Genomic DNA, 13,464 nt, shown 5'->3' on the forward strand with positions numbered 1-13,464 from the left:
ATTGGGCGTGCGGATGCTGGCCCAGAGGTCATAAAATCCCCTTCAGCTGGGGATTCGCTTCGACAACAAAGCAGACGGTACACAGGAAAGTATGAACCAGAGTCGCCAGCAATTTCTATACTGTCGTTGGGCTTCGGCGTGTATTATTTTGCCTTTGGCTGGAGAGTGTTACACTTCAGTTGTCCTCTGCGCCGTGGCATAAAGACGGATTGTTAAAGCTCAGGGGGTTTCGCTCCACAGCTTTGAACTTCCCTGCAGCCAAGTTGTCAAATTAAGAGTTTCTACAGTCTGGAGACGACGAGTAGTTGTGTTGCATCATTTGCGATTCAAACTTCTAATCAATGCGATTGAATGACGCCATGCATTCAATGGCTGATAATGGCGGATAACGTCCTTTTTGTGCACCACCCAAAACTGTCCCATGAATGTCTCCACTGTCTTTTGTGTTACCGTTCTGTTACTAGGAGAAGGGTTGTACAATGCTTTCGTCTGTGTGTCTCACTCATCTTCCGTCTCACAGACCCAGCAGAAGTGCATTGCCATCTTTGCCCTTCTATGCTGCTTTGCTGTGCTGGTGGTGTTGATCTTCTCATCGGTGGACATTTGGGGGGATGATGAGGATGGCATCACGGAAGAAAATTGCAGCAGGGACTGCAGGTGTGACATTATATATACATATATATACTTGAAAGGTCTGCTGCATCAACATTTATGCAGTAGAGATATTATCTTGCATTCCACACATTTTTCTCCATTTTTCAAAATCTACACTACCCATAATTCCACTCGACTGCCAACATCTCGGTCAGAGGTTCTCAAGGGTTATGCTAGTGGCTTTTGGAGCCCCAGGAGGATATGAGGAGGGGGACACGCTATCTCCACAAAACCTAGATTTAGCCACAGAAGGCTTTATACAACGTGTAGAACGTACGCAGTAGCACTCCAAAGCGGTGCTACTCCTAAGGAAGTGTGTTCATTTCTAGCATCGTGCTGGTGGAGAATATTCCAGACGACGTCTTCCTCCCCGTGGATGGCAGTCCCCACCTCCCTCTCTCCGTCGCCTTTCATACGTTGCTGGACAAGGCGAAGCACTCGGTTGAGGTGGTGTCACCCGTCTGGGCCTTAAACCCCTGGGACCTTGAAGCAGCGCCGAGCCCTGCCAAACAGGTACAAAGTCACGTCAGACAGTGTGAATGTATCCATTCACGCAGAGCACGAACCAACTGGATGCCCCAGGTCATTACAGGGCGAATGCAATTGGCATTGGCCTTTTTAAGGGGCATCTGGAAGCACTGCTCAGCGACAGTAATGCAGAACATCCCTCTCCTCCTCTCCAGGGTCAGCTGTTGTTCCAGAGACTGCTCGGCCTCAACTCTCGTGGGGTAAAACTGAAGATTGCCAGCAGTCTGACTAACTCTGCTGAACTGAAGACCTTGGCAGCGCACAGTGAGAGGCTGTCACATTTTCATTTCATGAATGCAATCTGATATGCCACAGTAACCTTCCCGAATGAAGAGTTATAGCTCCCAGCTATTCACCCGTTTTCTGTGCGCAAACTAGTTTTTAAAGGAGAAGAATTTCAGTGAGTGTTTTGGTTGACAGATGAAGGCTCGTTTTCACACCTGAGCCCCATCCAGCACCTTCACCACGAGGGTCCTACAACCTTCATCATGTGGGCCAAACGCCACGATGAAGGTCATAAAACCGTGAACGTGTTTACGTACGGGCTGCCGGTCCGCCTGCCTGCTTTTCCCCAATGTCTGTCAGAAGCTCCCTGACCACTTGGCGCATTCCCACAACTCTCTCCACCCGTCTCTCTGTCTCACAATGTCCAGATGCAGAAGTTCATTTTGTTAATATGACAGCTCTTACCAGAGGAGGACTGCATTCCTCGTTCTGGATAGTGGATCGGAGACACATTTACGTCGGGAGCGCTGACATGGACTGGAGGTCTCTCTCCAAGGTAACGGACAAACATCGACCAACACCCGTGTGCAGAACTCAGTCGAACCGGTGGACAGATGAGCTGCTGCAGTTGTGTCTGGTCAAACCTGCAGTTCTTTTCTAGCCTCAAAATGGCTACAACAGATTTTGGCCTCTCAGAAATACATGGACAAACTTAATTAAATGATAACATTTGCACACAATGGGGATTTAAAACATAGTCGGGATTAGTTCCACTCTTTAACCTGTACCTTTTTATGCAATTACCCAAGTCAGTATTAATGGGCATTAGGGATGATTTAAAATTGCTGTCTGAGGCGGGCCAGAAAGACAAGTAGCATTTCACTTTGCATTTAGTATGTAATTCACTATGAAGAAGGAACCGAGGAGCATCAGCATACTACCACTTGAAGCGATTACATGTCACTTTTCATACTTCACTGCTGGCTCGAGGTACAACTGCTGTGAGATGTAATTACCTCTAAACCCAGAGGGAAGGAAGGGACACATATAGGAAACACACACACACACACACACAAATGACAGAATAGAAGGTAGGAACAGAGGCAAAATGAGAGCCACCATTACTTCACTATAAATTGTAGTAGAATAGATTGCTTCCTCTGTGTGCTTCCTTCTGGGTCACTCACCAAATTAGAATAAATGCTTTGCTCCGGACTGAAAAATAACAATTTAATGGATTGCAATTAGTTTGCACATTCATCCCAGAAAATGAATTCTATTGACATATGTGAGTCCCTGACTTTCCTGAGGTTGATGTTTGTGGTTTTGAGTAAAATGTCTCCACAAGCATTTTGATTGAATATGGAACAAAATAATCTTCACCTCACCTTTTCATATAGCACCATCATAGGTGAAATTGGGTCTAATACTACTACTACTACTACTACTACTACTGAAAAACCGTCATTCGCATCGGCCTCGGCTGTTGGTCAGCAAATGTGCTAAATCACTAAAATGTATAATATTTATGTTCACCATATATGATCAACATTATACCTATAAAAAGGTCAGCACGTTATCATTTTCATCATGAGCATGTCGGAGTGCTTAACCGAAAGCTTTGTGGTCCTAAATACCCTAACCATGTTGTTTTAATATAATACTAGATTATCAAATCCCCTCACGTACTGTTGCTATTATCCCTTTAAAATCAGCATGACTTTTTCCTTTCATCTAACTCTAATTCCTTCTGTCACATTGCTAAACACACTTACAACACAGACTGCCACCTTTCTGCTGCCTCACCTGCTCCTGTGTGCTTCTTTTTGACTCCCATCAGAGGAAAGAACTGGGGGTGGTGGTGTATAACTGCAGCTGCCTGGCTCTGGACCTCCACCGAGTCTTCTCGTTTTACTGGCAGCTCCACGAGAGGGACTACATCCCCTCCATCTGGTCAAAGAGAGTTACGGCCCTGTACGGGAGGGACGCCGCCCTGGAGCTGCAACTCAACAACTCAGAGGCCACCGCTTATGTGTCTGTGAGGAACGACTTTGCAGTGCAACCTTATTTATCACTTCACCTTAACGCACAAAGTGACTCGACACAAAATTCAGAAACCAAGGGCCTCGTCTGTAAGAAACAATTCAACTGTTTTATATTCCTCTTAAGGCGCCGATAACCTGACTCTGGATCAGATGGTGAATGTCTTTGTAAAAGTTTCATCACCAACTGATATCGGGCACCGCTGCCGGTGATTAATCACGTTAATATCACGCTGAGCAGCATCTTGATTCTGAATAGCTCAGCCTAATTTGACAGTAATGAATCTCGTTACCCTCAAAGCGACAAGTGGTGTATCAGTGGCATTTAGGTCATTTGTCATCCTGCAGTAACTAATGGAACCATGCTGTTAGAAGCTGCTCGCAAACCCGACCTGCTGTTGTGCCTTTTCTTCTTGCCAGTGTGCCTTGTTGTTGCCCTTCACTTTGACAAACTTTGCCTGGAAAAGTATATTCCTAACTGTGTTGATCTTTTAGGTGTAACATTTCATTTTTAAGTGCTGTATAAATGAGGTTGTTTGAATTTGGACAAACTTAGTTTGGAAGTCATTCTAATCATATTTTTTAGACAATGTTGTCCCTCGAGAGGGGGGGGGGGGGGTATTTTCCACAGCACTGCACATTTATACATTTTGATGGAGAGTAGCACACACACACACACACACACACACACACATTCAATACTAAAGTTGTCTGAATGATGTATCCTCTCTGCAGACCTCCCCTGAACTCTTCTGCGCTAAAGATCGCACCAGAGATGTAGATGCCATACATCAAGTCATCCAGAGCGCAAAGACATTCGTCTTCATATCTGTGACGGACTACCTCCCTCTGTGGAGCAGGAGTTTCAGAGGAACGTCAGTCACAAGGTATTCTGTAAGACGGATGTGATTTGTGTGGGTCTTGGGATTTAAAGTTGAAAATGAAATTGATTCATTCAGTAGCTTAAATTTGAGTAACATACCGTTTGTATCGGCGCCTTTAAATTGTAACACTAGTTGTCTAATTCCAGTGGTTGCATCAACAGGTACTGGTCGCCTCTTGATGAGATGATCACAGAGGCTGTGGTGCTGAGAGGAGTGAGGGTTCGCCTGCTGATAAGCTTCTGGAAGAAGACTCACCCCCTGACCTTTAACTTTGTCACCTCCCTCAAGTCGCTCTGCATGCAGCTGCACAACTGTTCGTTAGAGGTGGTGCGTGAATTCACACGGTTCCTTCCAATTCGTTTCTTGAAAGCTGCAGTTTGGTATTTGGAGTTAACTTCCGAACTTGTTCTTGATTCTCTATTCTTGCATATTGTATTTAGAAAAAGTGCGGGTGCTTTACACACTGAGCATGATGAATGCATTTTTTTCAGAGGTTTTTTAGCCGCAAGGAGAAAGACAATGACATTCAACATGGACTCAACCACAACAAGTACATGGTGACCGACAATGCTGTCTATATTGGTACGCAATGTACACTGTGTTTGCATTCAATTCATATATTCAAATTATTCTTTTTTTCTCGTTGTTTGCTCTCTCTTTGCAATGCTTGCAAGAAGAAAAGCACAGTAGTGTAACTTCATATCTCGAGATACTACACAGACACACTATGTAAGGTGTTCTGTCTCTCCACAGGTAACCACAACTGGGTCGGGAGTGACTTTGCCATCAACACGGGAGTTGGGCTGGTAGTTAAGATGAAAAATAGCCCTGAAGGCTCGGGGTTCCTGGAAGACTTCAAGGCTGCTTTTGAGAGAGACTGGAGGTCACGTTACGCTAAGAGTCTTCAGGGACACAAAGATCATCATCAGGGCAAATATAGAAACCTGCATGGAGTGAAAATGAAATCTCAGACAAAGGAGGAAAACGAGCGGAACGACCCTTTATCTTCATAAGCACAGAATGTCTTTATGTATACTTAAGCCTCATCAGGCTGAATACGCTACAATTTTACAACACATGTACACGATATGAGAATGTGACGTACATTATTAGACTTGACATTCCTTTTGTGAGATTATTTCATTAGATCCATTTGCAATCAACAAAGACAGTATTTGAGGTGAACATGTCACTCAATACAGTTGCAAGTTACAGTATCAGTATCTAACTACTTCCTTAAATGTTGACTGTTATATGAGCATGCTTTGCTGCATGAACATTGGAAGCAATATTCAAATGTAATCTTTAAACTATTCCAAGCACTATGCTGATTATTTGACAATATACTGTATGTGAATCGTATTTAAAGCCATAAAGATACCCGATCAGAACTCACCAAAACAAAAACTTCAATATTGAATGATGATCTAGTTTTAATTTATATTTTAGACACTTTTTAATACTTGTTTTGCAAAGCATTCAGAACTTGAATGCTATTAACGAATCGCACTTAGGCCTATGCAGTAGTTTTACAGATGTGACGATCTCATTGAAAGTGTTTATCTGACCTAATAAAAAGTACCTGTTAATACCTCCTAATTATTGTTGTGTTTATTTCAGCATCGCCTCTCTTTTCAGCATGGAGGGGCCGACATTTACATTACATTACATTACATTACATGTCATTTAGCTGACGCTTTTATCCAAAGCGACGTACAATAAGTGCATTCAACCATAGGGTACAAACTCAGGAGAACAAGAAACAAGAAAGTGCAATTTCCTCAAATAAGCCAATTTACAATTTGCTATAGATGAGTGACGTTACAAGTACAATTTAAGTGCTACAATTTGTTAGTCTTTAGTCGAGGTAGAGTCTGAAGAGGTGTGTCTTTAGTTTGCGGCGAAAGATGTGAAGGCTCTCTGCGGTCCTGATGTCTTCAGAGAGCTCGTTCCACCATTTCGGCGCAAGGACAGCGAAGAGTCGAGACCTAGTCGAGTGTTTTGCTCTCAGTGAGGGAGGGACGAGTAGTTTTGCAGATGCAGAGCGGAGAGTGCGGGTTGGGATGTAGGGTTTCACCATGTCCTGGATGTAAGCTGGACCCGATCCATTCACAGCATGGTACGTGAGCACCAATGTTTTGAACTGGATGCGGGCGGCCACCGGTAGCCAGTGAAGAGAGCGGAGGAGTGGAGTAGTGTGGGAGAATTTCGGAAGGTTGAAGACCAGTCGAGCTGCTGCATTCTGAATGAGCTGCAGAGGTCGAATGGCGGTGGCAGGGAGACCTGCCAGGAGGGAGGGAATTCCCTCAAAACAAGGTTAGGTGCTTCTCAGCAGATCATTATAAAATGATCGTGGCCATGTTTTCTGTTTTACAGAATGTAATTAGCATTGAATTATAAAGTGCTACCCGACCATTGTTCATATTGTCCTTGTTTCAAAGTCACTAGTGATCTGTGAGTTACATACCATTGGGCCTCATGCAAAGGGAGAATAAAGATTACATTTGAAACATAAGGGGGGCTTTAGAATAATCAGTTAATCATTTTTTTCATTTTAATTTCATTAGAAAATACAAGCATCATGCATTTATGCAGGAAAACATTTCAACAGTAATAAGGTCAGTACACATTAAATAATCTCATTGTGCACCGACAACACATGTTTAATATTGCATTATTCCAAAGCATACATAATGTCTAAGAAAATGCTATTTTACACTAGAAACAGTGCAAAGCATGAATTCAGTTTGATTTAAAGTTGTGTGTAATAGTACAGTGATGAACTCAGTCAAACTGCATGAACCTAATTTGGCCACTGGTAGGCAGACAAACTCCCAAACAAGATGATTTACAAAATAACCTGGTTGTGTGTCCGTCGTAGTTCACACCATCTGCACAAAGTTCAGCATTTAAATCCCAAATGGAGGAATTTCAGTTACTACTACGTCAGATAAAGTTGATAACTATTTCCGTTTTTATTCAAGTGGCGGGTTGTAGAAGCGGGTTGGATTCACGGAGGGAATTTGCCGGTCGAGAGGTGCACAAAGTTGTGGAGGAAAATACGGGACAAATGTGTCCGATGAAAAGCAGCAGTGGCGATGCGCGGGGCAATAAAGTCTATGATAAATAAACAAACAACAAAAACACGTCACTCCGCCTGTTGTTCTGGCGGTGAATTGCTCTGCAACACACGCAAGACTTTTGGAAGCATGAATTGAAACGAGTGCGTCGACGCAACGACGCAGACGCAAACGCAGAAGCACGCGCCAGCTTTCAGTTACTAGCGTAGAGGGGGGGGGGCTTGTTGTTATGGTGACAGATTGAAGCCATTACATTACTTCAGCTCCATCGGCATCTTCACGACGCGAAGGCAGGGACGCTGGTAGGAGGAGGAGGGGTCAGGAGGGTGGGTGGTGGGATGGGATGGGGGGGGGGGGGGTGGATGCCTTTGCAGCGGGGGGACCAAGGGGGATGCCAACGTTAGCCGGGGACGAAACGCGGACCGGGTAGGACGGACGGAACGTTTGAACGGCGATTTGGCGACATTTAAACCGCCGGTTTGCGGTGGACGCGGCGCGTGCGGAGACGTTAGACGTTCACGACTAAACAGCACGTACGGCACCATTTGGACGATGCGCTCGAGCGAGACCGTCTCCAAATGCGTGTGCCGGGCGGCCGCCAGCGTTTGACTGACATACATCTGGGGTTTTCTGTTGAAGGTTGGTCCCCCGCAGCCCCCGGTAGCGATGGAAGGAGCCGTTTTGCCGCCCCGTCTGGACGAATTCATGCGGAGCGCACTCGTCACTTGGGTGAGTGTTGCAGAAGGCTGTGGTTTGCCTTCAGACGTTGTGAAACTGACCTGTCATCCTGTGAATTATTTCAGGTGAGGACATTCGTGCCACTAGATGGGGACATGAACTTTGACTTCTCTGTACTACTGGACGGAGTCTTTTTGAACGATGTCATGACACAAATGTGAGTCACTTCGTGCCACATTGCTCTGTTTTTGAAGCTTCTCTTGCATTTTTCACATGTATAATTCAGGTTTTGTAGTAGTCTCCAGATGGTTATTCACACTAGTACCCTGTATTTAAAGCTGCACTGTCACATACTTGAATAATACTTGATGGGGGGTGAAGATGAAGTAGATAGTAGTTCAAGTACTAGAGCTTAATCATCCTTATTACGCTTTGTTGAGTTTTTTCATCTTCTCCCTTTGTGGCGTCTATAGCAGCCATTGGTACAGTATCCAGCGTCTGTTAACATACTTATCCAGCGAGCAACAGTAGTGGCTTTGTCACTCTTCAGTGATAAGGGGTATCTTTGTCGTCAGCAGAAGTCTTTAAATTCAACTTCTCCATTACTTAGAAGTAACGTTGAACATTAAAGACACTGAGGGACTTCACCTGAAACAGACATGAGGTTCATCATACTGTCAAGACGCTTCTTTAAGAGGTTATGATTTTGGTGCCTTATGTTCTGGGGGAATTAACTTCCCCCTTAATAACAAACATGAACTGATGGTCCTCTGTCAGCTCACAATGAGACACAAACTGCTGTAAACTGACATGTTGCTTCAGTTCGTTTTTTCGGATGACACATCGATGGTAGAATGGAATTCAAGAGTTGCTAAGCAACGTTTAAAAAACTTAAAGACCTGATCACCCAATGCACGTGTGGATAATGATGTCTAGCCACCTCAAGTCCACAGTATGCATTCATCCCATTTATCCCCCAGCGGCACAATAACCAGCTCTAAGTGCATAACAATGCTGTGCCGAGGGGAGGGTTAAGAGGCGGGATAATCTCCCGGATTGGGAGACCCTCTGGGATTATGGCCTTGGTGCTGGTGTTTAGTGGCACTGGGACACAGATGGGAAGGGACGGGAAGGGAGATGTCACAAAAAAAAAAACAGCACAGCGACGGAGGAAAGCCTATAAAAACCATGTGATGTACTCTGCGGCGAGGCAGCATCTTTATCTCTCTTTCATCCATTAGTTCAAATCAGGTTTGGTTTCCTTTCCTGGGTAACAGGGTGAGGTCTGCCCCCATACAAGTTGCATTGCCCTAGCCAACAGCTGAAGAATCCAGCTAAAGAGTTCCCTTTGGGTGAACAGCTTCATGCCACCCTATTTGGCTCAGGCCGTGTGGTTTGTTGGCTGAAAGGAGTGACGTCAGGAGGCTAAAGTTAGAGATGAATAGAGACCTCATACATGTTTTCATGTCGATCCCTGAGCCAAGACTTTCACCAGCTTGCAGCTTCTCACTCAGTTCCACACACAACGCTTTATTTGTTTGTTTGTTCGTGAACAGCAGAAATGTCAAGTAAACTTTCTTTATGTCGTGTCCCGCTTTCAGAAATCCCTCAGCTACACCTGCAAAGAAAGTGAGCAGGGATCCGAGTCAGAGGACGCAGAACCTGAACGTTCTCGTCCAGCGAATCAAAACATATTACCACGTGAGTTCAGAATGTTTCCTCCTGTTGTTTCTCATCTACATCTTATATAATGTCTCCAAACCGGCGACTAAGCTTTCCCCGGGATTATTGCATCTGAACATTGGATTTTTCAACTCTTCTTACATTTTTGTGTCATCCATCACGTGCACACGGGCTCACGCACGCGCAGATAGTTGGTACCACTTGTGTCACGGCAGATCATTGGGTTCCTCTTAAGATGCATGCCATGTACACATGTGTGTAATCAGCAGAGGAGCGAGGGCCCGGTCAGAGCCACAGACAGAGCTTTAGAGCGACACATGAAGCCACACGAGATTCACGGACGGACGCTGATGTTGGATCTTGGATTTGCTGTCTGTGTCAGAGTAATTAAGTAACATTCCAGATGAGCTTTCTCTTGCTGAGAGCACGGGAAAAGTAATTTGACTGAGGATGCTACGATCAAGTGCCTCAGATCAGCCCTGCAAAAGAACAAATAAACCAATAGATTAACAGCGTATGTGAAATCATTATGATATGATACCATTATATTTTACTCTTTCTGAACTTAAGGTTTGGTCATTTCTAGTTAATTTTAACTTTAACTTTATTCTCTTATCTTAAATTAACCCATAGCCTTATTCTACTAACCCATGGCGTTAGCATTTTATTTTATTTTAATACTCGTGCACTGCTGTCTCGTTGTCTATTGTCATACTGTTACGCACCAACCGCCAAGTCAAATTCCTTGTATGTATGACATATTTTGGCAATAAATGTTTCCCGATTCCTGATTCCTGATTAGGATGATCTGAGCCAAAGAAACATCAGTATTCATTTAAACCTGCGACAGACTGCAGCTTTTTATTAATGCTCCTATTAAAATAACTATTTCATGCAGACTGCAGTCTGTGATCAGCTCTTTCAGCAGCAAAGCTAATATTTTAACGTCACCATGTTATTTTAATTTTTCAGCACACAAACACTTTGTAATTTGGCTCTAGTAAACTGTGGGTCTCCTTGCGTACAGGAATCAACGACAGATTCCTGAACTTTATGAGGTGTGAGCCTCGCTTCACTTTATTAGGTTGACCGAACACTGCAGCAGGGAAACTGTCATCAACCCATTCAGGGGGCTCCTCCATTTGTTGCCTGTGTTTCTATACGTGTATTTAGGCAGTTGCTATGTGCTGTACACACATACGTCCCTGTGCATTCAAGCACTTTGGCTCAACCGCGAGATGTGTTTGTATTCAGTCCTCGTTTTAGTTTGGCTTGAAATGTACTCATCTTCCCTTCTGCTCCCTCATCGCTCGCTGTTTCTCTCTTTTTTCAGGATAACCTGAGACAATTTATCATGATTCCTTTGCCGTACCTTCCTTTGCCAAACGTGTTGCTGCTTGGCAGGACTCCTTACTGTGGTATGAAGCACTGCATTGATTTCCAGTAACAGACCTAAAATAAAGCAATGCGTAATATAGACTATTTTATAGTGTATTTGGCTAAATGATGTATCTATAATTTGAAAAAACAATTAAAGCAGCTCATTTAATACAACTAAAGTGGACCACTAGCAATAATGTAGTTAAATGCATTAAGAAAATGTTAACATCTGAACAATATGAAAGTTATGACAATCTATCTAATCTAATTAGCGAACAAATCAAATCACTTAGCAACTTCCACTAAAAAGGGCTCGTGAAACAGTTTTCTGATCACTTTTATAATAAATTGCCTTCTATGAGTCTGATAAGCACATTGCTTTGTGATGTAAAGCCACCCAAATTCACCAGCAAGCAGTTCACTAAATCCAAGGCAGCAGAACTTAGTATACTTCAATCTGTTATTGTATTTTTTTTTCAAGCCTTTTTTTCCCTCTTAACAGAACAAAGTCCGGAGGAAATGAATAAGCTTTTAATGCTTCTGTTGGGATGTGCAGTTCAGGTAAACGCTATCTGATCAGAAATCTGGAAAAAGACAAGACTGCATAAGGTGTGGAGATCTAAACTGTTACTACTTTTTCATTTTCAGTGTGAGGAAAAAGAGGAATACATTGAGAGGATCCAGACACTTGACTTTGAAACAAAAGCTGCCATAGCTGCACACATTCATGAGGTATGTGCCCGCATGCGAGATTAATATGGAGTCCCACATCGATGTTATTCAGAAAATTCTGTGTAGTTGTGCGTCTGTCTGGTACAAAAAAGAATTTTATAGATACGTAGTCATTGTTGTTAGTACGAGAAATTCTTGAAAGTTGTAATAATTTATTCAGAGGTGAAAGACAAAACTGTCACTGTCATTTTGTAGCTGCACAGGGAAGATCCTTGTGCCAAACTTGTATTTGCTCTGATCATTCCTCTTCTCTTCCTTTACCAGGTGACCCACAGTCAGGAGTTGCTGGATATGCAGTGGTTTGAGTCCAGCGACGTTCACCCGACTGACTTTGAGGTCGCAGCGAGGAACCTGGCCACGCACCTGCAACGTGTGCTGGACCAGGGGGACACCCATCTGGAGGTATATTTGTCATATTTTCTAAATTATTGTTTAATAGTTTTTTTTATGTGTGGGAATCAAAAAATATACAAAGTTTAACATATTGTTGATATGCTAGAAAGTGTTCATCATAATAAGACATGTGGATAGTGAAACAGTTCATACTGTGAGTGCACTGGGTGCTGAATTAAATACTAATCTATAACCGGTCCGCTTGCAGACTATAGCGCAGCTCATGCAGGAAAAGGAAGGTGTGGTTAGTCTGCTCAACAGCCCCTCCAGCCCGCAGTCTGGCAGCTACTCCCCCAGCATGCAGCAGCAGACAGGTACTCAACAACACCTGTCTGTGGAGCTGGCCGACTCTAAGGCCAAGATCAGACGACTTCGACAAGAACTGTGAGTACCAGACACCTCCTCCACTGAGTAGTGCATTCTCGTTAAACAAAAAAAATAGAATGTGGGGGCTAAATTTTTAACATATAATTTAAACAATCAAAAAATGTCAGTTTACTAGTGGACAGCTATGAAATCATCAGGAAAACAGTGGTTCTGAGACGCAAACCGCATGGGATCCAAAAGAGGAACCGGTTGTCCATTTCTATACGAAACGAGTGTTGATCATTGATGCTGTCCGCTTCAGGATCCATCCATCCATCGTCAAACCGCTTATCCTGCACACAGGGTTGCAGGGGGGCTGGAGTCCATCCCAGCCAACTTCAGGCGATAGACAGGGTACATCCTGGATTGGTCGCCAGCCAATCGCAGGGCCAACACAGAGACATATAACCATCCACACTCACATTCACACATCTACGGGCAATTTAAAGTCCCCAATTAACCTGATCCCCAGAGCATGTCTTTGGACTGTGGGAGGAAGCCAGAGAACCCGGAGAGAACCCACGTAGACACAGGGAGAACATGCAGACTCCACACAGAAAGGCCACTGGGCGGAATCAAACCCAGGACCTTCTTGCTGTGAGGCAACAGTGCTAACCACCACGCCACCGTGCCGCCCTGTCTGCTTCAGGATGTGTGTTGGTAAAGAGTTCGCCCGTCCTCTTGGAAACTTCCAATAGCGAGAGAATAAAAGGCAGAGAGAAAGATACTACAGGATAAGAGATGCCCCTGGGAGTTTGGCCCACATTCCTGCCTGCTCGGCAGGTTCTATGGCTGTGCACCAGCACTGACCCACATTAT

At 44.0% G+C, this 13,464-nt stretch overlaps 3 protein-coding genes across 17 annotated transcripts in view; all 3 read left to right on the forward strand.

The window, feature by feature from the left end:
* LOC144383146 (inactive phospholipase D5-like) overlaps positions 1 to 1,778 on the forward strand; it is a 3,243-nt gene extending 1,465 nt beyond the window's left edge. The window contains exons 2-5 of the mRNA XM_078079991.1: positions 521 to 657; positions 984 to 1,167; positions 1,338 to 1,446; positions 1,603 to 1,778. Coding sequence (XP_077936117.1) covers positions 521 to 657; positions 984 to 1,167; positions 1,338 to 1,446; positions 1,603 to 1,778 — 606 coding nt within the window. The remainder of the gene's footprint in view (positions 1 to 520; positions 658 to 983; positions 1,168 to 1,337; positions 1,447 to 1,602) is intronic.
* Positions 1 to 5,920, forward strand: part of LOC144383300 (uncharacterized) — a 37,637-nt gene extending 31,717 nt beyond the window's left edge. For 5 of the 6 annotated variants that reach the window (XR_013450655.1, XM_078080350.1, XM_078080352.1 and 2 more), the window contains 4 exons: positions 4,185 to 4,336; positions 4,495 to 4,660; positions 4,825 to 4,915; positions 5,087 to 5,920. Coding sequence is in view for 4 of the 6 variants with exons in the window: in XM_078080350.1 (XP_077936476.1) it covers positions 4,185 to 4,336; positions 4,495 to 4,660; positions 4,825 to 4,915; positions 5,087 to 5,346 (669 nt within the window). In the remaining 2 variants the exon portion in view is untranslated. Of the gene's footprint in view, positions 1 to 4,184; positions 4,337 to 4,494; positions 4,661 to 4,824; positions 4,916 to 5,086 lie in introns of those variants that run through there. The other variant, XR_013450656.1, reaches the window with a different exon arrangement.
* Positions 5,921 to 7,586: 1,666 nt separating this feature from the next.
* LOC120825087 (coiled-coil and HOOK domain protein 88a) overlaps positions 7,587 to 13,464 on the forward strand; it is a 37,680-nt gene continuing 31,802 nt past the window's right edge. For 8 of the 10 annotated variants that reach the window (XR_013450654.1, XM_078080341.1, XM_078080343.1 and 5 more), the window contains exons 1-9: positions 7,587 to 7,715; positions 8,053 to 8,142; positions 8,217 to 8,308; positions 9,693 to 9,792; positions 11,108 to 11,192; positions 11,657 to 11,715; positions 11,803 to 11,886; positions 12,151 to 12,288; positions 12,488 to 12,663. Coding sequence is in view for 9 of the 10 variants with exons in the window: in XM_078080341.1 (XP_077936467.1) it covers positions 8,080 to 8,142; positions 8,217 to 8,308; positions 9,693 to 9,792; positions 11,108 to 11,192; positions 11,657 to 11,715; positions 11,803 to 11,886; positions 12,151 to 12,288; positions 12,488 to 12,663 (797 nt within the window). In the remaining variant the exon portion in view is untranslated. Of the gene's footprint in view, positions 7,716 to 7,769; positions 7,840 to 8,052; positions 8,143 to 8,216; positions 8,309 to 9,692; positions 9,793 to 11,107; positions 11,193 to 11,656; positions 11,716 to 11,802; positions 11,887 to 12,150; positions 12,289 to 12,487; positions 12,664 to 13,464 lie in introns of those variants that run through there. The other 2 variants (XM_078080342.1, XM_078080346.1) reach the window with 1 other exon arrangement.

The sequence above is a fragment of the Gasterosteus aculeatus genome, chromosome 9 (assembly GCF_964276395.1).
Source record: "Gasterosteus aculeatus chromosome 9, fGasAcu3.hap1.1, whole genome shotgun sequence".
Classification (NCBI taxonomy): domain Eukaryota; kingdom Metazoa; phylum Chordata; class Actinopteri; order Perciformes; family Gasterosteidae; genus Gasterosteus; species Gasterosteus aculeatus.